General features: G+C 38.7%; 2 protein-coding genes across 8 annotated transcripts in view; one reads left to right on the top strand and one right to left on the bottom strand.

Moving 5' to 3' along the window:
* bicra (BRD4 interacting chromatin remodelling complex associated protein) overlaps positions 1-14,720 on the top strand; it is a 47,767-nt gene extending 33,047 nt beyond the window's left edge. For 3 of the 6 annotated variants that reach the window (XM_031906884.1, XM_012967954.3, XM_031906883.1), the window contains 10 exons: positions 1,155-1,466; positions 2,969-3,664; positions 7,173-7,464; positions 8,121-8,257; positions 8,351-8,476; positions 9,697-9,758; positions 10,010-10,158; positions 10,886-10,980; positions 11,295-11,397; positions 11,628-14,720. In XM_031906884.1, the coding sequence (XP_031762744.1) occupies positions 1,155-1,466; positions 2,969-3,664; positions 7,173-7,464; positions 8,121-8,257; positions 8,351-8,476; positions 9,697-9,758; positions 10,010-10,158; positions 10,886-10,980; positions 11,295-11,397; positions 11,628-12,832 (3,177 nt within the window). In that variant the 3' untranslated portion in view covers positions 12,833-14,720. The remainder of the gene's footprint in view (positions 1-1,154; positions 1,467-2,968; positions 3,665-7,172; positions 7,465-8,120; positions 8,258-8,350; positions 8,477-9,696; positions 9,759-10,009; positions 10,159-10,885; positions 10,981-11,294; positions 11,398-11,627) is intronic. The other 3 variants (XM_018096136.2, NM_001113827.1, XM_012967955.3) reach the window with 3 other exon arrangements.
* Positions 14,721-14,772: 52 nt separating this feature from the next.
* LOC100495980 (calpain-2 catalytic subunit) overlaps positions 14,773-24,531 on the bottom strand; it is a 30,932-nt gene continuing 21,173 nt past the window's right edge. The window contains exons 14-21 of one of the 2 annotated variants that reach the window (XM_002939251.5): positions 23,801-23,863; positions 22,737-22,794; positions 21,800-21,864; positions 21,623-21,691; positions 20,694-20,772; positions 20,465-20,581; positions 15,811-15,869; positions 14,773-15,043 (exon numbers count right to left, since the gene is read on the bottom strand). In XM_002939251.5, coding sequence (XP_002939297.3) covers positions 15,017-15,043; positions 15,811-15,869; positions 20,465-20,581; positions 20,694-20,772; positions 21,623-21,691; positions 21,800-21,864; positions 22,737-22,794; positions 23,801-23,863 — 537 coding nt within the window. In that variant the 3' untranslated portion in view covers positions 14,773-15,016. Of the gene's footprint in view, positions 15,044-15,572; positions 15,870-20,464; positions 20,582-20,693; positions 20,773-21,622; positions 21,692-21,799; positions 21,865-22,736; positions 22,795-23,800; positions 23,864-24,531 lie in introns of those variants that run through there. The other variant, XM_018096565.2, reaches the window with a different exon arrangement.

Raw genomic sequence — 24,531 nt, 5'->3', positions numbered from 1 at the left:
ACATCAAAAAATTAGTGTTTTAAAGTAATTAAAATATAATGTGCTGTTGCTCTGCAAAAAACTGGTGTTTTTGCTACAGAAAAGCTACTATATAAATAAGCTGCTCTGTAGCCATGGGGGCAGCCATTCAAGCTGGGAAAAAAGGAGAAAAGGCACAGGTTACATAGCAGATAACTAGTAGATAAGCCCCATATAATGGGGGTTTATCTGTTACCTGCTAAGTAACCTGTGCCTTTTCTCCTTTGAATGGCTGCCCCCATGGCTACACAGCAGCTAACTTATATAAACTATAGTAGTCTTTCTGAGGCAAACACACCAGTTGTAGCAATGCAGGGCAACAGTACATTATATTGTTATTACTTTTATACACTTTCATTTTTTGGTGTTACTGTTCCTTTAAGTCAGGGATCCCCAACCTTTTATACCCGTGAGCCACATTTAAATGGAAAAAGGGTTGGGGAGCAACACAAGCATGGAAAAGGTTCCTAGGGGTAGAAATGAGAGCTTTAATTGGCTATTTAATTGCCCCTATGTTGACTGTCAGCCTAGAGAAGGTTCTGTTTGACATAATACTTGGTTTTTATGCAACCAAAACTTGCCTCCTAACCAGAAATTTAAAAAAAACACTCTTGACACAACATTCATGCCAAAAGGGGGGTAATGAAGATTAACTTGATTTATATCTGATTGAAGAGGGATGGAATATAGTAACAGTCATGACAACTAACCCCATTGGTATATTAACATCGAATAAGGTCTCAAGGATTCTCAGAGTGGGTCATTGTCTCCCTAATGACATTTGGTTAGTAAACTGGAGGCAGGATAGATTTATAATCTATATTATGTCTACAAAAGAAAATAACCCCTCTAGTGGCCTAATATCAGAACTGCAGTTGGAGAAATTCTGTGCATGTACAGCCTGCCAGGCATAAAATGATGTTTGCACAGTATTATGTAATATATGTATTCTGTAATATCTGTTGAAATCATGGGTAATATACCTTTTCTTATGTGCTTTGTAGTTGTATGGCTTCTTTTCCTGGCACAGGCTACCCAAATAATTTTGTTTAGTTCCTGTGCAAAAAGAATGTTGATGGGTTTTATATCAGAGTATGAGTTTGTTAACAGAGGGTCACTGGTGTTGACCATTTCAGAAGGATCAGCAGTTTTATGAAGCAGCCTTGAAAATGCAGCAGGAGAGCAGCCTGGTTCAGACCTCTGCTGCAACACACGTTCCTATGCCAATCTACAGCCTAGCAGCTTCCGCCAGCACAATGAACAGCAGCAGTACCACCACTACCAGCAGTAGCGTCCCTGCCTCCGTCATAGTGAGCAGCAGTGCCAGCTCTGCCTCCCAGCTCAACCGTGAGCTAGTCCAGAACCTCGGAACCGCAGCGGAGCCCAAAGGACAGAGCCACATACCTCATTTCCCATCCAGCCAGTCTCAGCAGGCTCTGGCCTGCCAGGTAGCCACTCAGTTACTGACACACCCCTCAAACTCAGTCTGCTTCAACCCAAATCTCTCTGGCTACCCTTCTAATCTCCTTTCTATCTCCCTCTGGTGGCAGTTTCCCACTTCGTCTGTGCTTCTTACTTTTCTTTTTTCTTTTGTATTGGTATCTAAAATATTCAGTGATTTAGTTTAGCCATCATTGTGGGGATTTTTAATTGGACCCTAGATGATCTGAAATCTCCAGGCTCCTTGTTCTTGTCACGTTTACATGCGAATCATTAATGTAAAATCAAATGGGACCTATATTTTGTCAACAAACTTTTTTTTTTTTTTTACTCCTGGCTGCTTTACGTTTACTGTGAAAAATCCCACAGGCTCTAGCTGTTAGGGCTGACTAAAAGAGGAAAACCTCACCATCAGGTTATGGATATTTAGATTCACAATTCAGGGATAATCAATTTCTCTAACTCTACCTACAGTATTCTGTGTTATACAGGACTTTCAGGAAATTCCTGCCACTTTGTCCAAAGAATAACCCACAGTGATTTATTATATAAATTCCCTTTTGAACTCTGTAGCTGGACAGAATGACTTCTATACTAGAATAAGGTTTTTAGGGCCTGATTTACAAACATAGAAGCTAAATTGGCAGTTGCCAGTTGCAGCCAATCTGCATTTCATATTCCACTGCAGATACAAGTTAAAAATGAAAGGAAAACCCAAATAGTTACTATTGGCAAGTGCAGCTGAGTAAAGTTAGCAACCGTTTAATCTTTGAATGATCCTCGGTTCTTCCCCATCCTGCTTTGACTGGCATTTTCCCTCTGCTCTGCTCACAAGCTTGAACTTTCACTAATTCCTTCCCAGTGCTGATGCTGCTCTCTCCTCTGTACAATGCCTCCTCTAAAACTTGCTGAAACTTTTTTCTCTTTCACGCAAAGTTTTTGCTTCTATTGTATATTGTTTTGTACCATGGTGTTGGGTCAGTGTTGAATGATGATACTCTTATCATTTTACAAGAGCAGAAAGTAGTATGTATTATAAATGTTGTAAAACACCAAATTTAACCTTAACACATTTAACCCATTTGAATTCTAGCTTTTGTAGGTAATATTGGAGGCCTCATTTACTGAATATGCAGTGACTGGAAATATCAGTTTTACTTAAATATGACTTATTCTTTTATGAAAGATACATTGTAGATGTTTCTGTATGTGACTTAAAATGTGCCATTTCTAAGAAGGCTAAAGGAACTTTCCTTTGCACTACTAGCATTTCTCATATGGGAAATAACTAGTCTAACTAGACCCACACCATCTATAGGAAAATGGCACATTAGTTATTTCTGGACTGGACAATATACATGGTCTAGATTTTGCCACATTTGTTTAAGAATAATTTGTTTTTTAACATTGTCTTGTTTGGACTGTACTATTTATCAACAGATTACTAGTGGAAGCATTTACAAAGGCTGTTGTGTGACAAGCTTTTTCTTCTTTTACTTCCACATTTTAGATTCCATCCGGACAACAGAAGGTGCCCGGAGCCTCCCCATCCCACTCGTTACCTCATCCCCCAAGCCCACAGTTGCAGCCTTCCTCCTCCCACCTTTCTCAAATGCAGTCACCCCACCAATCTCGCCCCCCCTCGCAGCCACAGCCCCTTTCTAGACCACCTTCTCGTCCCCATTCCCGCCCTCCATCTCAGCCACAGAGTGTACCCCGCCCTCCATCCGAACCCCTCTCCCGTTCCTGTACCCCACAGATGCAGAATCTTTTTGTTATTCAAAACCAAATTGCCTCACCGCATGGGTCCTCGCAGCACCCTTTACGTCCCCCTTCTCAACCTCAGGTACAGACTCCATTTGCTTCCCACCAGCCGTCAGATATTCCACAAACTTTGTCTTCCCCTCAGCAGCACATTCAGCTTCAAGTTCAACTGAGTACCCCTCAATCCGAGATTAGAGCAGGTGTCCCTGTCTCCCTCCAAGCCACTGCTTCTTCATCAGATCCCCAGACCCACTCATTCCAATTACAGTTCCAGGCACAGACCCCCATCAAAACCTCCATCTCACCCCAAACTGCTGGACAGCCGCTCCATCTCACCACGGAGTCCCAGCGCACCTTCCAGATGACACACAGCCAGATACAGGCACTTTCTCTCCAAAACTCAGTGCCCCAACAAAAACAGCTGTTGGAAAGGTATCAACAGGTATGGCTATTTTATGTATATTAGTTTAACTTTTCCTTTAGAAAAAGCCACATAGTCTAGAAACAGTACGGATTTCCCTTTTGAAAACATAGAATCTTAAGGACCATTGCACAGCAGGTGCTTGCTTCACTGGTGTTTTTCTGTCAGCAGAGACAAACCTATGATCAGTCAGCCTGTTTACCATTAAAGTGAGTGTCAATGCCTGACAAACTAATATTGTCCAAAAAATGTACATTTGAAAGTTTTGGCCTAAAACTTACTGCTGCTGACAGAAGGTTGCCAGTCAAGTGTATGGCAGGCAGCTTAGTGGCAAGTGTTTGTCTGCTGGTGGAAATATGTTACAACAGCCACTGTAATAGGAGATTATAACACAGAAGTTTATTGCTACCCTAAAGGTGGCCACACACGTTGCGATTTGCGATCTTTTGTGCGACCATCGGTTGCAGGAAAGATCCTTCAATCAGCCACTAACCGTTCAGGGCTGAAACAGAGATAAGGAGGTAGAAACAATAGGATTTCTACCACCTCCTGCCGATTCAGCCCTGAAGGCAGATTTTGCTCAGGCGCCTTCTATGGCGCCCGATCAAAATTTTTTAACCTGGTCGATCGGCGAGTCGACCGATATCAGCAGACTCCTGCGATATCGGTCGACTCACCGACTTGCCATACTGGCACCGAATATCGTACGAAACCTTGTTTCGGTGCGTGTATGGCCAGCTTAAGGATATTACCTTTTGAGTTTTGTATTTGTACTTAAATGACAGACTTTTCCAGCCGATTTGGTTCTTTTTGTGATCCTGCCTCTCTGATGTTCAGCTTAATTGTAATTTTGATTGTCAGAACATGTAGGATTGAAGGGAGCCCTGTAGTTAACACCTGCATTGGTGGTGTAATTGCAGAGCTTTCAGCAGGGACCAGTATTTTATATAAGATTACAGGGCCACAAAATCAATTATGGGGCCCACTTAATTTCGTCAGTGTTTTTTAAGCCACTTGGTATCCTTCTTAACAGCAGCAGTATTTAAACTTGATAATTAGACTTTCATGCATTTTCCTAGCACTTCTTAGGTTATTTTTTAGCATGACCTTTGCATTCCTAGCTGCAATAATGGTATATAAGAGGAGGCCAGTAACAGTATCCTGTATATAGAAATTGTCTACTTGACAACATTACTTTTTCCTAAAAAGCAGCAAGTAACATTATTGTAAAAGCATGTATGCCGAGCAAAATGGCAATTCCAGGACCCAAAGGGAGTATGTGCTGTCACTTTATGAAAGAGGAAATATTTGAAAATGACTGAAATAGTCACAAATATTTTATACAGTAGCAGTTTTGGCTATACATGCTTAATAAAACATACTGGCATATTCTGCGCACTGACTCTATATTTCTTTTTACATTTGAATTAAAGTGGGGCAAGTTTATTAAAAGTAGTAAGTTTTGTGCCTGTGCAGTAATCAAGAGTAACCAATCAACAATCAATCAATAGCTTTGAACAGTGTACTGCATTTTTAAAGCTGGAAAAAATATCTGGTTTCTGTGGGTTATTGCTCAGGAGTAGTGTGTGCCATTATTTTTTAAAGATCCTAAGTGGCTTTACTAGAAAATCTTACACAAGAAGGGTAACTTTTTTTTTTTTTTTTTTTATACATGGATTTGCAAAGCAGTTGTCAGGTGGGAAACTATTGCTTTCTACACCCATAGTTTGCAGGGCAATGGAACTTTGAGGCAAGTCAATGTCAATCAAAATCCTCTTCCCTGCCATTTGTGTTGTGGTAAGGTTCCCCGCCTCTATAAGTATGGCAAGTGACAGTAGAATTGGGGGCCCATACTGTGACTTTGCCTCACAGCCAAGGTCACTGCTGCAGCTAGAACAAGCTTTAGATGGTCTCTTGTTCTGGTGGGGGTACGGGGGGGGGGGGGGGGCAAGGTGATAGATTTGTGTTAAAATATTTTGTGTTCTATTGCTTAAATTAAGCAAGTATGCCGTGGAAACAAGTAAACACTCCAAGCAGCTGGTAAAAATGTAAAGTAGCTGCATTTAAGGAAAGGCTGGTAGCTGTGCCTGTTTTCCCTGCTATGGCCATGGAGATCAAATATGCCGTGGGCTTTAGGTTAAAGTAACAGTAACACCAAAAAATGAAAGTGTATAAAAGTAACTAAAATATAATGTGCTGCTGCCCTGCACTGGTAAAAGTTGTGTGTTTACTTCAGAAAGTCTACTATAATTTATATAAATAAGCTGCTATGCAGCCATGGAGGCAGCCATTCAAAGGAGAAAAGGCACAGGCACATAGCAGATAAAACACTATTGTATTCTACAGAGCTTATCTGTTATCTGCTATGTAACCTGTGCCTTTTCTCCTTTTTCCAGCTTGAATCGCTGCCCCCATGGCTACACAGCAGCTTATTATATACATTATAGTAGTGTTACTGTAGCAAACACACCAGTTTTACCAGTGCAGGGCAACAGTGCATTATATTTTTATTACTTTAAAGCTCTTTTATTTTTTGGTGTTACTGTTCCTTTAATGACACAGTCCCTCCATATATAGTGTGTATATACTCAGTAAATACTCTTTAACTTTGGGGGCACCAAACATGTAGGCTGCGTTGTTTTCTGTGCAGCCATACGTTCCACACTTGACCAAGCAACTTTTTCAGCCCTGTGGATTTTATAGGCATTTGACTTAGTTCAGCACTGCACTGTACTGAGTACTTACTGAGTAATTAATCCAACATGAAAAGTTTTAATAAACTTCATCAGATAGCCCTTTAACTGGTAGCATACTAAAGTAAAGCGTAGAAGTGATTTGAATGCAACCCAACACCCTTTGGATATCTTCTAGTTCCCTTAGCAGTAGTGCAACTGTTACATCAAACATGTAATCAGGGTAGCCAGTTATTGTTCAATACTTCAAAAATCTAGAACCTGCTAAATGTTTTTGCACCAAGCTGAGAAAATGTTAAGTGGGATGAGAACGGCTCATGGTTCCTGTGAACCAGTGATGTTTTTACTGAAATTTGTTCCTCAAGTGCTAAACATACATATAGTACCTCAACACCAATTTGAGAAAAAGTTTGTCATTTGACTTTTTAAGGGCTCAGATTTGGAAGTGCAAAATGTTGGCAGTCTGCTATATATGAATCATGAAGTATGGTTTTATTTGAATTCATGGTTAAGTTCATCCCAATCTTATACTAAAAGTATTTGTTTTATCTTAAGTTTTGTATAGAAGATATTTTTTTCTAAAAATGTGTTATTACTGACCAGTGGACGTGTGTGTAACCTTACTATAATGTTGCAATGCCTATTAGCTGTTTGTATGTTATTGACATTTGGTGGGCCTGACTGGGCTTATTATATCGAAATACAAAGTATACCTAATTATTCTTATTTTTGATGACTTCTCTCTCTGGAAATTAATTTTTGTGTTTGTGTCTGTTGCTTAATTATTAGGCATTGATGTAGCTCCATAAGTAAAAGAAATGTTACTTTCTTCTCAGATGCAGCAGTTGCAGCAAGGGCTAATGCTTCCCTCCCAGCAGCAAATCACCAGCACCCAGACATCCCCAGCACTTGGAGGACAGTACAGTGGGCAGGCCCCCTCTGTGCTGACCAGTGGACAAGGACAACCTGTGCTCTCCCAAGGTCCTCTGCTTGGGCATTCCCCCGGTCAGGTGTTGGTGCAGCCCACCCCTGACCTCTCCAAAGTGCAGGTCGGAGGAAGTAACCAGGCAGCACAACTTTCAACACTACTTCAGCAGCAACAGGCAACGGTTCTGGTCAAAAGTTCAGGTAAGAACCAGCAACCTTTGAGTTCTAGTTAAACGAATACTGTGATGGGAGCACATGTTTTTTTTTTTTTAAAGGCATCAGTTAATAGAATTTCTCCAGCAGAATCCTGCATTGCAATCCGTTTTTCAAAAACATAAACAGATTTTTTTTATATTTAATTTAGAAATTTCACATGGGGCTAGCCATATTCTTAATTTCCCAGGGTGCCACAGCCATGTAACCTGTGCTCTGATAAACTTCAGTCACGCTTTACTGCTGTGCTGCAAGTTGGAGTGATATCACACCTCCCCCAGCAGCCAATCAGCAGAACAATGGGAATGGAGCAAGATAGTAGCTCCCAGTAGATATTGGAAAACACTCAATAGTATGAAATCCAAGTCTGGCTTGGGACTCCTCCATTTACATGGGAGTAGGAGAAACAATAGGTTATCTGAAAGCAATTCTAATGTGTAGTGCTGGCTCCTTCTGAAATCTCAGACACAATGCACTGAGATGCCACCTACACACCAATATTACAACTAAAAAAATACATTTGTTGGTTCAAGAATAAAAGTTTTTAAATGGTAGAGTGAATTATTTGCTGTGTAACGAGTGTTATTTAGAAATAAAAAGTATACCATAAAAATCATGACAGTATCTCTATTCTCTTGTAATAGCTCCAAGCTATTGTCTCTTATCTGCAGGGTCTGCAGCTGCTACTGTGCCTCCAGACGTGAATGTTTATCCCAGCCCTGTGGGGAAATCTGTCGGTGGGCAGTGTAAATCTGTTGCTGCTCTTCCAGTACAAACACCGGTAGGATTTTTAAACCAAGACTTTTGCTAATTTTGTAACTCTTTTTTTTTCTCCGTTCTCCAGGTTTGAATTAACATGCTTTTTTCATTCCAGGGCAAGACAGCAGTGATCAGCTCAGTTTCTGGACTAAGCTTGGGCAAGGGCTCTGTTCAGATCCAGGTTGTTGGCAAGGGCATGCCTCAAATTGTTTCCACTGCTCAGACACCGGCCCAGCCACAGGTTTGTGCCTTATTATTTTAAAAGTTTACGTTTTGTATTTAGGTATCTAAAGTCTTACTGAGGGATAACAGTTTTGCATTTGTTCTGACCTGAGGACACTGTTTTTAAAGATGTCCACATGGGTTTAAAATGAGAGGACAAAATATATTTTTTTTTTGAGCACATAGCCGCGAAGGAATTAGAGGGAATATTCCCTGAAGGTGAACCACCACTTTAAGAGATAACATTTATTTTGCTATTTATTGCACTAAACAAGAAATTGAATCTTTCTAACTTCCTTGTTCTTATGGAGTCAATGTTGAACTAATTTAACATTTTAAGAACAGCACAGTAATCAAGAACGGAAATGCGTCCCTTCTGTAGGTCTTTCTCACTGCTTCTCTTTGGTTCATGAAACAGCATGGTATTACTGGTAGAGAGTCTCTCTATTGTTGTTAATCCAGGGATCCTTGAACTCTATAAATTATGACCAGCCCCCACCTGCAATTAATCCTGTTGGAACCATAGTAACAAGGAATGCTTTTCAGAACACTGGTTCTCATCTGTATAGGAATGAATGGAATATAAAACTTTTTATTACCATAGATAGATGTGGTTACTTCATAGATAGCTAGTCTAAATAAGGAAAAAAGCTCAGGTTTCAGCCTCCATTCTTAAAAGAGGTATCTAGTTAGTTTTTGAATTGCTTATTACAACGTTTTGGCGGGAACTCTATAATCTGTCTGCCTTTACTGTAAGTAAATACTTGCTGTACTGCCACAGTGAAACCTCTCTTTCTCTTTATAGAATATATTTTATAGTGTCCCCAATTTTTCTTTTCTCCCTCACTCATTCCCTTTGTTAATCTGGTTGTTCTTCTTTGTAACTGTTTTTTTTAGATGAGTGCCCACAAATGTACATCATACCCAAAATTCATACTAAGCAAGAATGTTTGCATCCTATGAATCATATTCTCTGTTGATACTGATATTCTTTAACCTAGCACTATTTCATTAGAAACTTACTGCATAGATGTTTTTATGGCTCATGCGAGGGTTTTTTAATCTCTTCTTTTGACATTAATGATAACAAATGTTAAAGTAGCTTCTTTATTTCTGGATGGTTCTATCATTGACATTGTGACTGCAAGACACTTGTTTAAAAATGTGTATGTACATTTAGGGATGAACATTTTTCTGTATGTAGAATTCTAAATGTCTTTCCTGCTTTATTTTCTCCAGTTTGAAAGTAAATTTGGAGCATTGAAAAAACTTCCTACACTACAGCCAAGCAAGGAAGCTTGGTAAGTATTTGATATGTATCACAGAATACAGTACAAGAGTACTCTATAGGAAATGCATCCATGTTATAACAGAGAGAGCTTATATGCTCAATTTAGCATCTTTTGCTAAAGTTTAGAGCAGTTGCCCAAATTCACACAGTGAATCAGTGGTATGAATCAGTGGTGTCTCGTGCCATGCTATACAACAGAGTGCTGATAGCAATACCTTTACGTTAGAAATTGTCTCATCAAAAGGCTTTTTCTCTTCGCAGTTTTCTAGAACATTTGCACAAGCATCAAGGCTCAGTTCTGCATCCTGACTACAAGTCTCCCTTTCACTCATTTGAAGATGCTTTTCATAGACTTCTTCCTTACCATGTATATCAAGGTCTTCTGCCAACTACACATGACTTAAGAAAGGGTGAGTAGGGTACCACCAAGATTTGCATGCATCCAGATCTGTTTAAGTAAATATTATTAGAGCTAGAGGTCTAGATATGTTAATGAAACATACCCATGTGTTGGGTATACACAGAAATGAATATACCTAGCCCAAATATAGCAACTCTTCTATGGAAGGTTTTTGCAACTTACAACCTGCATTTCTGCTGAGCTCCAGACATCATCATCTGAGGAATGCAGGAAATAAATAACCACTGAACAGCTATGAGAATAAAGAAGTGTTTAACTTTGTGCATAATGACAAATTTGCATCTTCTGTAAACAAAAACGCGTTGTCTTTACTTGTCCAATTATAAAGGCATATTTGTCTTTGGCTTGAAATTTCAACTGTTGTCTGGTTGCTAGAACTTATTTTCCCTAGAAACCAGGCAGCAGCATGGAAGATGACTAGAAAAACACCTTAAATGCGAGATAAGCAGAATTCAACAAAAATAACAAAACTGAAGCCTTGCAGTAAGTCTGTTTTGTGAATGCTGCTTTTAATTACCTTGACAACCAGATAGCGTTTTATTTTGCAAACTGGAAAGAAGCAGAATAGGAAATATAGTAAATTAGAAATTATTGGGAAAACAAATTAGGACTAGTTGAAAAGTTGCTTTAAATTTGTCTGTCCGTAAGATACTAAGCAATAATTGAAGTATTATAAATATGTGACATGGTAATTTTTATTATCTCTTGCTTCTCAGTTGATGAAGAATTTGAGGTTGTATCTACACAGCTTCTAAAGCGCACTCAGGCCATGCTGAACAAATATCGCTTGCTGCTCTTGGAGGAATCCAAGGTGAGAAAGATTGATCATAAGCCATACCTAAAGGGATTAAGTTTTAAAAATGGCAGTGTGACTGATACTTGGTTGCAAAGAAAGCCTGTTCCATAGTCGTAACTACGGTAATCCCAATTAATTGGGACTAATTATGTTTAACTGACACTGGTACTTTGTATTAATAAAACCAGGTTCATGGTGTGTTTACCAGTAGCTCATTTTAACATTTAAAGAGCCCTTAGATGAATCATTGTTAAACCCTGACCTAAGAAAGGAATCCCCTATAAACAATGGGAACGACTAATAACTTCAATTCTTCTTAATCCATGCAGAGAGTGAGTCCTTCCGCAGAGATGGTTATGATTGACAGAATGTTCATTCAGGAGGAAAAAGTTGCTTTGTCCTTAGACAGGCAGCTGGCCAAGGAGAGACCTGGTAAGATAATTAAATGTGCTTTGCTGCTACTGTGCTTGTATGATATACTATTAGTGTTTTTGCGTTTTTGTAAATAGGCATTACACCACATCCTTGTGTGTTTCAAATGTTAATAAGAATGTGTGTGTGTTTGTGTATAAAAATATACATATGTATGTGTATATATATATATATATATATATATATATATATATATAATTTTTTTCATAATGTTTTTCTCTTTGTTATAGATGAATATGTATCTTCTTCTTCCTCACGGTCTCAGACATTTGTGCCGATGGCACCCTCTGTATCTTCCTCTCCTTGTCCAGTCCCAGCACCAGAGATCCTGAAGCCTACTGTAGTACAGACTTCCACCCCAATACACCCAACCAAGCTGGTGATTAAGCACAGTGGCGGAGGTTCTCCTTCTGTCACATGGGCCAAAGCATCACCATCCCTTGACACTGATGATGATGCTCTTCCATCCCGTAGCAAACCTCCTATTAAGACATATGAGGCACGTAGCAGAATAGGATTAAAGCTGAAGATCAAGCAAGAAGCTGGTCTCAGCAAAGTTATCCACAACACAGCCTTGGATCCTGTGCATCAGAATCCTCCTCCACCTCCTCCACCCCCTGCTCCACCTACAGTGCCTACCAGCACTGTCATCAAAGCTGCTGTCCAGTCTACTCCAGCCACCATCACTACCCCAACTGGGCAGATGAATGGTACATTAGAGCATTCTTTACCTGCTGAGAAGAAGCCTTTGGCGACATACTGCCGGCTACCTCTGCGCAAGACATACAGAGAGAATGTTGATGCCTTTGTCACAGGGAAACCAGCAGATGTGTTGTCAAAAATGGATAAGCCAGCACAACCTCCTACTGTGATGCACCAGGTAAAGCAGGAGGATGGATCAAGAAGTGTAATTACATCCCATAAGACGCAAGGGAGCTCACATACTGAAAAGGTGAAGAAAGAGGAGAATGCCAAGCTTGGCATTTACCACAGAGTGGAACCCAAGACCAACAACAGTGATGAAAACCCTGTGGGGTTAAGGCATGATGTCAAGGATGATGATCAGAGTTATTACAGAAAGATTATTAAAACAGAACCTCCAGATAATGAGGCAGAGCTGAACTGGGAGATGCAGCTTCCCTCCGCAAAAAGGCTAAAGTCAGAACCTTTCGATGTTGACAATGCTAGCTTCTCTAGTGACAGTCCGCAAGATGATACTCTAAATGAGCACCTACAAAGTGCTATTGATAGTATCCTCAACCTACAGCAGCCCCAGAGTGGTGGGGGAACAAATTCTCTTCTTCGCTCCTCTACCCAGTCGTCTTACCACCACTCTTCATCATCTTCTCCATTCTCCTCCCCAGTCCATCGCACAGACTCTTACCTTACCCCCAACCACAACGGAGGCCTAGGTACCAGGACGTTAAATAGATAACAAGGGGACAATATAGAACTGAGTGAGCGAGCCATGAGATTTTAATCTGTGTCTGGCTGAGGAGAAGAAAATTTAAATGGACAAAGGGAGTTTGCAAATGGGACATGAAACGCCAGATTTATCTGCAGCAGAAGGGGGCAGTAGACTCGTATTTTCAAAATAAGCCTCAATATTTTCCATTCATCAGTGTCCAACTGTGAGTGGTTCTGCAAGAAGATTGTGCTGCCCCTCCTGTATTGCGGCTGGAGAGGACGGCCTTTAAATTGGAAATGCGCAATAGATGTGCATTGATTTCTCCTTCTGTCTGTGCAGTCAAAGATTTTAAGAACATATCCAGTTGGTGATCTGTTGCCTTTAAAACTTGAGCTTTTTTCTTTCTTCCTTTACTTCTTTCCCACCTGTGTTCTCCTTTCTCATCTCAACTTGATGAACTTTCAAAGTGGGGAAAAAAAGACCGACCTTGACAAAGAAACCAGATTCACTAGGGAATGGGACTGGCTTATAAGCAAAGCATATTAAAATTATTATAATGATTATTTCTTTAAGTTATTCATACAACAAGTCAGGGGATTTTTATGTTCTATGTCGTATTTCTTTATTATTTTTTATATAATATTCCTGTCTGGGGGAACGAGCAAATGAATGCACAGTGCTCAAGGAGCAGAGAAAAAAAAATGCAACCATAAATAGGACTTTTACTTTATTTTTGAATTGACAGTCATTGTGAGGGTTCCTCTACAGAGAGGGTGGAAACTATGAAGGGTGGAAAAATAGAATGAAAATCTAGCTCCCCTTAATTGTTTCAACGGAGACTTGTTTCAGCTGTAGGGTTTCCTTAGAGTGCTCATTCCCTGAAGCTGAACAGCTGCAAATAAAAACCTCTGCAATTCAAAAAAAGAAAACTGGTCCAACTCCTCATAAACAAACCATGCTAATACTCAACCTTGGTTCCTTAGGGTAGTTACATTTTTGTCAGCTTGTGTCCAATATTTGGGCATTGCAACATACATGAAAGAGAGTGGGTGGACTTAATAGAATTTGCACAAAGCTAAGAATGTGACACTATTTATCCTAATTTAATGTTCCGTTATCAATATACTGTCTTCCTGCTTTCTGTTCCCAGCCTAGTGTGCCGACTGGGGTCAGCAATTTCTTTCTGTAAATGAAAATCAGTGTTTTGCTAATTTTAAACATGAGCAGAATTTCCTGCAGTTTAAAATTAGTGTCCTATAAGCACCAAAATTGGGCAAACTTCTGGGAGCAAGATGCAAATCTACCCTATATGTACCAAAAATGTTTTTTTTTTTTTTTTTTACATTAAATTTAGTAAAATAAAGTTTATTGGATACAGAAGTGATTGTCTTTCAGCTGTGAACAAACTATAGGATGAGGCCGAAAGCAACGATTTGGTAATAACAAATAAGGTTTAATGGGTTTTAAGAGAAGTATCATTGAATGGGTGCAGCCTACAGAGCATAAATAAACATATTAGGAATGTTATGGCAGCCAGTTATATTGTAGCCCCCATTGAAATGTCCCTTAGTTTTCCAGGACAGAAACACTCGGAGCCAATTCACCCTGTACAAATACCCCTACCTCTATTTTTATTTTCTTGTGCAAAGCTTTAGAAGTCTGTAAGGAGCCATCTTGAAGCCTACATCCTGAATTCACTCCCCTATCATGTATTATTCTGTGCCATCTCTGAAAGTTTTTGTTTCATCCCGTCAACAGTTCCCCCCTCTCATTCATCATCCAAGCCAACATTACAGTCTGAATATAGTACTATAAAAGGATTTGTACTGTATTTATAATGTATAATGATTTTTTTAAAAGAATGATGTACATTTAGTACTGCTGTGTAAATTAAATTTGCTCCTCTTTTTAAAAACTGTATGTTTTTTTTTTTTTTTTTTTTGAAAAATGTTTAAAAATACAGAATCTTAAACAGAGTAAATGATTTATTGTTAGTCAGCAGCACAAAGATTCCCTGTGAATGCTGGGGGAATATAAAGTGATATTGAAAGGACAATTACACAATTACAAAACAAATTAGTTTTTTTTTAAAAAAAAAGTCCACGACGATTAACCTAATGATGCTGCATTGTCTCTTCAGGAAGGCTTCAGTGCTGCACATATTTGCATACGATTTTCCAGTGTTTTATCATTTTATAGGCATAGTTTGTTTCATTCAAAACGTAAGAGCTGTAACCACTGTAGGACACAAAGTTTAGAGATTACTATTGCAAACTGTAGGATGAGAAATGGAAAATACGGCAGTGATCCCCAACCAGTGGCTCAGGAACAACATGTTGCTCACCAACCCCTTGGATGTTCCTCCTAGTGGCCTCAAAGCAAGTGCTTATATTTGGATTCCTGGTTTGGAGGCAAGTTTTGGTTGCATAAAAAACCATCTGAACCACCAACCAGAGCCTCATGTAGGCTGCCAAGCCACATAGGCCCTTGGTAACCCCAGGTACATTTTTCATGCTAGTGTTGCTCCCCAAATTACATTTGAGTTTGACTCACAGGTTAAAAAGGCTGGGAATCCCTGATATACATGGTGCAGATGGATATAACATGGCATGTTTGAATATCATGTACAAGCATATGTTGACATTTTATGACTAGTTTTGTTAGACCATTAGGACTTACCATACAGAATTCTTTCAGAATTGAGCATAGTACAAGGAATTACCTTTTGGTGGCATTGTTGCATTTATTATTTTATTAATCTGTACAGGTTACTAGAAACCTTAGGGACTTGCCAGGTTGTATTCTTAGTAATGTTCACAATGATGTCAGACTGTGTCCCTGCCAGTTTCTTGTTAGGTGGATATTATTATAACAAAACTTCTTGCAAGCCAGTAACAACTTTGTAGAAGACAAAGACAACAAAGCAAGAGGAAAAGAATAATAGACAAATTCAAAAGGAAAACTTGTAAATGAAGATATATTGTCCCTTTTATATATATACTCGCCTCCTCCTTGCTGATACAGATGACACCATCTTTGTTTTTATCCATAATCCGACATTGCTCTGAAAATACAAACCAAATAGAATTATGGGTCTCTTATTCGGAAACCTGTTTTTCAGAAAGCTCACGATTATGGGAAGGCCATAGATTCTATTTTCTATTTCTCTGTAGAAATAAAAAAATACATTGTACTTGATTCCAACTCAGATATTAGTTATCCATATTGGTAGCAAAACAATTCTGTTGGGTTTATTGTTTGTTATTTTCTGGTAGATGTAAGGTGCAATGATCCTAATTATTAAAATACCCCTTATCGGAAAAACCCCATAGCATTTTGCATAATAGATCCATTAACTGTACCTAAATGTCAAATGCCATGGATTAAAATAAATATCTGAACAATCTGCAAGGCAATGGAGGAATGGAATTTGGGATTTACCAAGACCAAAAATTTAGTCCCATACATTATTGGTAGCTGCTTAACGCTTGCTTATTGTATTTTATAGTGCCAGTATGACCCAATGGGAAATTTTTTTTATTCTAGCCAGCCACTAATAATCAGGTGAGGCCCTCACAGATTTTTGTAGCTCCCAGTTCGATCTCAATTTATAGTCTCCCACTGACAATGTTAAATCAACTCATGCTTCATCTAGAGAGGCTATTGAATGCTATTGTCATGTGTTGATTCTGGCCACTGATACTACTATATATACACATACCTATAAAGACTAGAATACACACATGCATAGAGAAAAATATATAAAAATACCTATACTAAACATAGATCTTAATTCTGCAAACTCTGCACTTTCTTTAACTCAATATTCTTCTGGACTAGGGCCCAAAACTACACTGTCTAAAGCAGGGGTCCCCAACCTTTTTAACCCGTGAGCAACATTTAAATATAAAAATATTCGGGGAGCAACACAGGCATTAATAAAGGCTGTGATTCTGTTTGACAGTGCCATGGTCTTGATTACAAAACTTGCCTTCAAGTCATAAATTTGCTTTGAGGGCACTGAGAGCAACATCCAAGGGGTTGGTGAGCAACATGTTGCCCCCAAGCCACTGGTTGGGGATCACTGGTCTAAAGTTAAACAAGTTGAAATCCACAAAAATCCCAAATCCTTCTTAATTAAGGAGACCCCCAAAATACTGTGATTTATTGCATAATCTTGCATTTATCAACACTGAACATAATTTTCTAGTTCAGTGCCCAGTTCTTAATTTTAGCCAAATCTCTTTGCAGCACCAGAATCCTGAATAGTTTTGCACAAATAATGATTATCAGCAATAACAAAAACAGTACAAGGCAAACCTTAAGGTCAATAAGAAAGTAAAAAGCAAAGATGTTCCATTTACCACCACTTTTTTTTAGAGAACTTGCTGAAGGACAGATTACAATTACATTGTCTGGCAAGATCTATTTAGTGCATACACACATGCTGGCACAAACTTATAATACAGTATTGTGATTTGTAAAATATTCCATTATCATATCCATTATTACCCCCTCCAAAACCTTTTCTACCACTGGTGTCAAACTAACAGGCCTATAGTTTTCAGGCTGTTAATGGGATTTCTTATTGTAGAATGACGCACATTAACTATTTGCCATGGCATCTTGCCAGACTTTAAAAGAAACCATGGACATTTTAGAAGGAAACCTTCATTAACCGGGTCCTCCCTTGTGATAAAAAAAAAAAAAACCTGTTCAAATGAAATGCTTTTTCCCCCCTCTCATCAACCAGTTTACCTCTTAGGGCCTGATAATTGCTAAGGCCTTTGGGGTGATGCTGGGTTTCATGCCAAAAAAGCTTGACAATTTCTGTAAGTACTACTGAACATGCTTTTGTCATGAAGAAAAAATTGAGTTACAGGAATTGTTCACCTTTAAATTACTTTTTAGTATGTTATAGAATCTCTTATTCCAGCTTTGCAGTTGGTCTTCATTATTTTTTATAGTTTTTGAATTATTTAGCATTCACTGACCCCAGCAGCCAAAAAACAATTGTTTTCTAAAGCTACAATTTAATACTTATTGTTATTATTCATTATTTATCTTTCTATTCAGTCTATCTCCTATTCATATTCCAGTCTCTAATTGAAACCACTGCCTGGTTGCTAAGGTAAACAAGACCCTAGCAACCAGCTTAAATTCCAAACTGGAGAGCTACTGAACAAAAATCTAAATATCTGAAAAAAGTTTAAATTGTCTCAGAATATCACTACTGTCTACAACTGTCAAACTCAATCACATAAGGGGGCCGAAATCTAAAACACAGGCTAAGTCGCGGGCCAAATTTTTTATTAATATACTTAGTAAGATACTAAGGGGTATATTTATCACAATGTGTAAAAAGTGGAGTAAGACATTACCGGTGATGTTGCTCATAGCAGCCAATAGATGCTTTGCTACTGTTGAAATCTGATTACTGATTGGATGCCTTGGGCAACATTACTGGTAATGCTTCACTCCACTTTTTACACAGCATGATAAATCTACCCCTTAGTCTTAGTTACTATGTGAGGAAAATGGAAATTGATCAGGCTGGATGGTCAGACACACTCACCAAGGGCCACATAAAACAGCCAGGTGGGCCAGATTTGGCCCCCGGGCCTTGTGTTTGACATATATGGTCTACAACATAGTGAAGGTTAATTTGTACAAACTGTACAACCAATTTAATAAACTCATGGGGGGGGTTAATTTATTATTGCCTGAGCCTGAAAACTGGAGCAATCATAAATGTGTCCCTTTTTTTCTTTTTTTTACTATTTCAGATATATAAATATATCATATTTTATTACATATGTAATAAAAGGAACTATAGTCCAGTAACTCATAGAAACCAATAATTTGTTAGATTTTAAATTGGTAGCTATGGGTTACTGCACCTGGGCAAACTTTGGACCTTTTATTCCATAACCCCCTTTATAACTTATAAAAGTCTCAGCTGTGCCAGTGATCTTAAATGCTTAAAATACACATCATTTTTTTCTCTCACCAACTTCAATGCTCTCTTTCTACCAAATTATAATGGTTTTACTTTGCTACATCTCTCCTGCTCACAAGTGGAGAGTATAATGACAGGTAAATTTGTTAAGCAGCATTTTAAAGACACTCCATTTTCTTTCTGTGTTTAACCTTGTGAAAGTATTCCCCAGTTAATATATTGCAGAGATGCCCTTATTATGCCAAAGTTTGCATGTCTAAAACTGATTCTTACTTTCTCCCTTATACAGCTGTCTTTGCAATATAATCTCAGTGGAGATCATGTTATGTAAAAGGCTCAACCACACTAGTGCTGGATATACATTTGTTATTATCAGTTATTGCAAGATCCAAAGAATTATCTTTCCTAGAAGATTTCTGACCTACCTGAAATAAATAGTTGTTATTTAGCTTATCTACAAACCTGTTAGCTTTTTTGACTTGGCTACCCAATAACTTTGCCAAATGTCTTTGAAACAGTGGGATCTCCTTAAAAGGTATACTGTGTGTCCCCTCTTACTTCTCCCCTGTGATCCAATTCTAAAACCACACCATTTTATACACTAGCAGCTTATCCATAATGCTCTAACATAACCATCCCTCCTTGCCTAATTAAAACACACCTCCAACATTTAGCCTTTTTTCTTTCCCCCAGCAGACCCTCTTCCACTGAGGTGCAGTCTGTCACAGCTATATAGGTTGTACCCCAAGGTAAAATCAACCCAGTGCTCTAGAAACCTAAACTCTTCTTTCCTATGTCAAAACATAAGTCATTTATTTAATTCTGTAACATTCAGCTGTCTTTTTAAAGTTGCAGGTACAGGCAAAATTTCTGAAAACATTACTTTGGAATACCATTACTATATATACCAAGACTGCTTGGTCATGCCCAGCCACACCCATTAATTTGTTTACCCAATAAAACACATACCAAACCCTGGCAACAGGGAGACAGCAAACTGTTCGGCTGTAGTGATCCAGACAACAGATTATCCTATCCATTCTCCTTATAATTGAACCCCTATGACCACAATCTATCTAGGCTTTACCCTGCAGTTCTAGATGGGTCTGATCTTTCATCATCCTCGCACAATCTTGCAAATCTTTTGGGAGGCACAAACCCTGGATTGGCCTCCTTTTTCTTTTTTTTTTTTTTTTTTTTTTTAGACATTCTTTTTATTAGATTTTTTTTACTGTTGCTTAACAGGCTGTTTAATCGTTGTGCAGCTGTTCTGCCTTCCCAGTACTATCTTACCCAGTTAGGTCATGCCCAGTACATGCCCAGACAAAGCTATATTTACATTTTCTTATGGCATAAGTTATTTCAGTCTCTTCGCTTCTTGCCAAATCTAGTTGTTTGTATAGCAAATAAGTATGCATGATTGTTAATCCTTATCTAAAATACTATGTACTTTTGATTTCATCGGGGGAGATAAAGTAAATAGATATGGTGTTTAATACTCCTGGCCTATAGTCCGCTTAATACTAGATCAAGTCAGTCAGTTAATTAACCCGCAACTGCCATTAGAACATAGCCCAAAACACACTGAGCCTTGTACAAGTTCTTAATATTTCTAGATTATGGCACGTGGACTAACATATGGAAACACCATAAAGGCTGCATATTTTGCAAAGACTGATTTATTGTCCAAGTGATCTTACCAAAAACACAGACGAGATATGCCAAGCAGGAAAGAAAACTATCGAAGTACACCTGTCTAACATTGTTACCATATTTCTGGCACAGAGATTCTACCAGCTGGTTGTTAAGGGTAAAGCCTGTGAAGAAAAATTAAAATATGCATTATTCTAGAGTGCAGAGGTTAACAGAAATGCCTGATGGAAATAAGAATTAAGGATGTTTTTTTGATATGTGTATATGTGTTCTTACCAGCTGCTTCCAGTGCTAGACACAACTCCTGAACATCCATAGTTCCTGACCTGTCTTTATCATAATTTGTGAATATTTTCTAAAAGAAGAGGAATCAATAGAAATCATGTACTGGTCTGTCTCTCCCCTCTCTCCCCCCTCTCTCCCTCCTCTGTACAAATAATTTCTGAATATTGTTTTTAAAAACTGGTTAGCTTAATGTTTGAACAAGTGCTGGTACATTTTGCTTCTAGCATTTGGTCAATTATATGTTGTAGGATTGAGTTCACTGGAACTAAGGGTCTAAGCCACTGGTTCTCAACCTTCCTAATGCCACGACCCTTTAATACAGTTACTCATGTTGTGGTGACCCCCAACCATAGAGGAGCGGTGTCTCGGTTCCTAGGACCATCGGAAATATGTGTTTTCTGATGGTCTTAGGCGACCCCTGTGAAAGGGTCGTTCGACCCCCAATGGGGTCCCGACCCACAGGTTGAAAACTGCTGGTCTATGCCCTAACCATAATAAAAAGCCCCACAAAACTTTATAGTCAGCATTATACAGTAAGCCTGGTAGAATGGTATTGACCTTTGCATTACTACAAATGACAGGGGCATATTTATTATAGTGTATAAGCCAACATCACAGGTAATATTGCCCATAGCAAACAATCAGCAGTTAGATGTGAATGCTCCTCTACTAGTTACAAAACAAAAGCAAAAATCTCATTGATTGCTATGGCCAACATCACCGGTGGTGTTGGCTTACACACTATAATAAATATGCTTAGCATTGTGATGTTAGGCTTGAGTGTGGTTGGGGATGATTTGGGCCTATGTTATACATTGCTTGTATAATATAAAGGAAAAGGGGCATAGTCTATTTCTGGCACTCGGTGCCTCATATTCTCCCTTATAGTATATTGGTTTTTCACATATAGTGGTACATACCTCCCACTCCTTGATTTTGCTCCACAATTTCCTAAACTCCTCTAGCTGCAGCTTCCCATTGCAGTTTAGCTGCAGTAGTTGTCAAGGAGAATGGGTAATGAAAATACAGTGCCTTAGCCTGCATAGTGTACTGTATATTTCTATCTACTCTCTGCAAGTACTACATGTTAAGGATACATCTACCATTTTCACCAACTTTCTGCAGATATCCAGGGAAAATCCATTTGTCTTAAGATGGGTGTCTGAAAGGAAATTATGCCAGGGAAAATATTATGCAATGGAAGCATGCAACGATAAGGCTGAATAGTGAAGAAATGCCTTACATATGTTCCCAGGATTAAGCCAGATCACTGCATGTAAACTGTTCATTTGGCATTAAGCAATACCCATTTTTCTGAGGGTGTTTATGGATGCTTTGTTGCATGCAATAGAGACAATGTTGAAACATATAAACTGGTGTGTGATTGTATAGTGGAGAGAAGAACGGAGGGGTGTAAAGAAATTTTAATTCTATAAGGAATGCAAATTGGAAGGTTGCATTTTTAAAACGTTTTGGAATCTTATTAAAGTAGGTATCTCCTAAGCAACCTACCAGCACTAGAGGGCGTATTTACAGAAACACACAAGGGTAAAGACACACGGAGCTACTGGCAGCAACTACTTGTCACAGCTACTAAAATAGACAATGCTGATCATTTACTGATAATTGCCTCTATGTGTGTATTTTAGCAGAGGCAACTCCCAGTATTGTCTATATCAGGGTATTTTCTGGTGTTTAGTAGCTGTGACAAGCAGCTTCTATTAAGTAGCTCTGTGTGTTTTTACCCTAAGGGCAGTGGCACAAGGGTAGATGTCGCCCACAATAAATCTTTGCTATTGCGGGCGACTAATCTCCCTGACATGCCATCCCACCTGCAAGAATTTGAATCAACGGAAGGATGGTTTCGGAAAACTGAAATGACACATATGCCATCCCACAGGTGATTTACATTCTTGCTGGTGTGATGGCATGTTTAGGAGATTAGTCGCCTGCAATAGTGAAGGTTTTTTCGGACGGCTAATGCCCTGTGTGCCACTGCCCTAAATCCAAATCCTCTCTCCATAAAGGTCTTACTTTTGGATGTTATTTGTATCAAAATCCTCTGTAATTCTTCAGGGCTGATTTCCTGGTCCTTAAATTAAAAGAACAGGTAAGAGCAATGGTTACGGTATCCATAGATTGGTGGGCATACAAACAACAATACTTAGATCTACAAATAGGGTTGCTGCATTTTTATCTTTAATCACTCTTAACAACACTGGCACCAAGTAAGGTTTTTACCAGCTAATCTGGTGAAATAGCGGCCAGGTGGCAGCCCTATCTGCAAAGGTAGGACATTTTCGGGAGATTTTTGGGTATATTATGTTAGAAAAATCACAGAGAAAAGAATTAATGTGCATTACCTCCCTCAGATTGATCATTACTTTTTTCACAATTGTTTTTCTTGAGCCAAAAAGGTAAACCAGAAAAACTGAAGGCCACCCATTCTAGTAATGGTGCTCATGCTGAACATTCTTTTTGACTATTGTTTTGATCTCAAGAGAAACCCTATGGTTTTTTTTTTATTTCTTCAGCGATAAGAGAAATTAAAGCTACTCCATGTTTGGTCCTCGCACGGCAGATAATTTGATTACCAAGCAGAGACAAGTCCCCTTAGACTCATGGTAAGCAGTAACAAGAAAGGGTGAACAAAGGACCAAATATGGAGTAGCTTCAATTTCCCTGTTTAGCTCAAGAAATAACAACTGAGATAGGAGTGTTTCTAGGTATAGGATTAGCGTGAGGACTCTGGAAGCTCACTGAACATGTATTCCTTGTAGATTGTAAGCTCTTTTGGGCAGGGCTTTCTTCACCTCTTGTATCGGTTATTGATTGCTTTATATGTTACTCTGTAACTAGGTAGTAACATGTCCAATTACCTTATTTGTTGCCCAAGAAAAAAAATATAGGAAGGTAATTTGTGAAGGATTGGCTTTAAACACACTGGTTATAGTCCTCTGATACAGTGCTTCCCAAACATTGGGACCCTAAATGACAAGTGTAAGGCTGGCAGAAGCCTTTTAAGGAATATTATGCTCCTGAGTCTCTCTGGTGCCTGTTGACTTCATCGTGTGTTGAGGGTCTGTACATATTCTTACCTCCCCAGACAGACGTGCAAATTGAGCTGAAAATTCCTCCATGGTGTCTTTGAGTGCATTTTCCTATGGCATAAGGGTAGCATTTGAGTTAGATCACAGTACTATGCAGAATTACTAATATGTTTATAAACCATGGATAGGGTTAATTACTATACTGGCAACTCTACCACAGTGCAGTCACCACTAGTAACAAAGCATGGATGTTGGTTCCATTATACTAAGTTAAACTAATTACTGATTAATTGTTATTGGTTAGGCCTATAAGGGAAAAGGCGCAAAGTGCAAATAACCAGTGCAAATATTTGATTTTTGCCTAAAATAGAGATTGCACCTTCCCCCCCACCAGAGGTGTCTCCAGAGTGGCATTATACAGTATAAGTACAGGAATGAAATTTGTTATCCAGCATGCTCAGGACCTGGGTTTTCCAGGTAAGGCATCTTTCTGAAATTTGGATCTCCATACCTTAACTGTACTAAAACATAATTTACACATTAATTTAACTCAATATGATTGTTTTACCTCCAATAAGGATTTGTTAAATATATTATATGGGATCAAGTACAAGGTACTGTTGTTTTATTACAGCGAAAAAGTAAATCATTTTTAATAATTTTAATTATTTGATTAAAATGGGCTCTATGGGAGATGGCCTTCCTATAATTTGGATACAGGTTTCCAGATAACAGATCCCATACACAATAAGATGGTGTCTGACAGGTGCTGCTATGCA

This window comes from Xenopus tropicalis, chromosome 8, assembly GCF_000004195.4.
Source record: "Xenopus tropicalis strain Nigerian chromosome 8, UCB_Xtro_10.0, whole genome shotgun sequence".
Classification (NCBI taxonomy): Eukaryota; Metazoa; Chordata; class Amphibia; order Anura; family Pipidae; genus Xenopus; species Xenopus tropicalis.
This window is presented reverse-complemented; position numbering and strand designations above follow the sequence as displayed.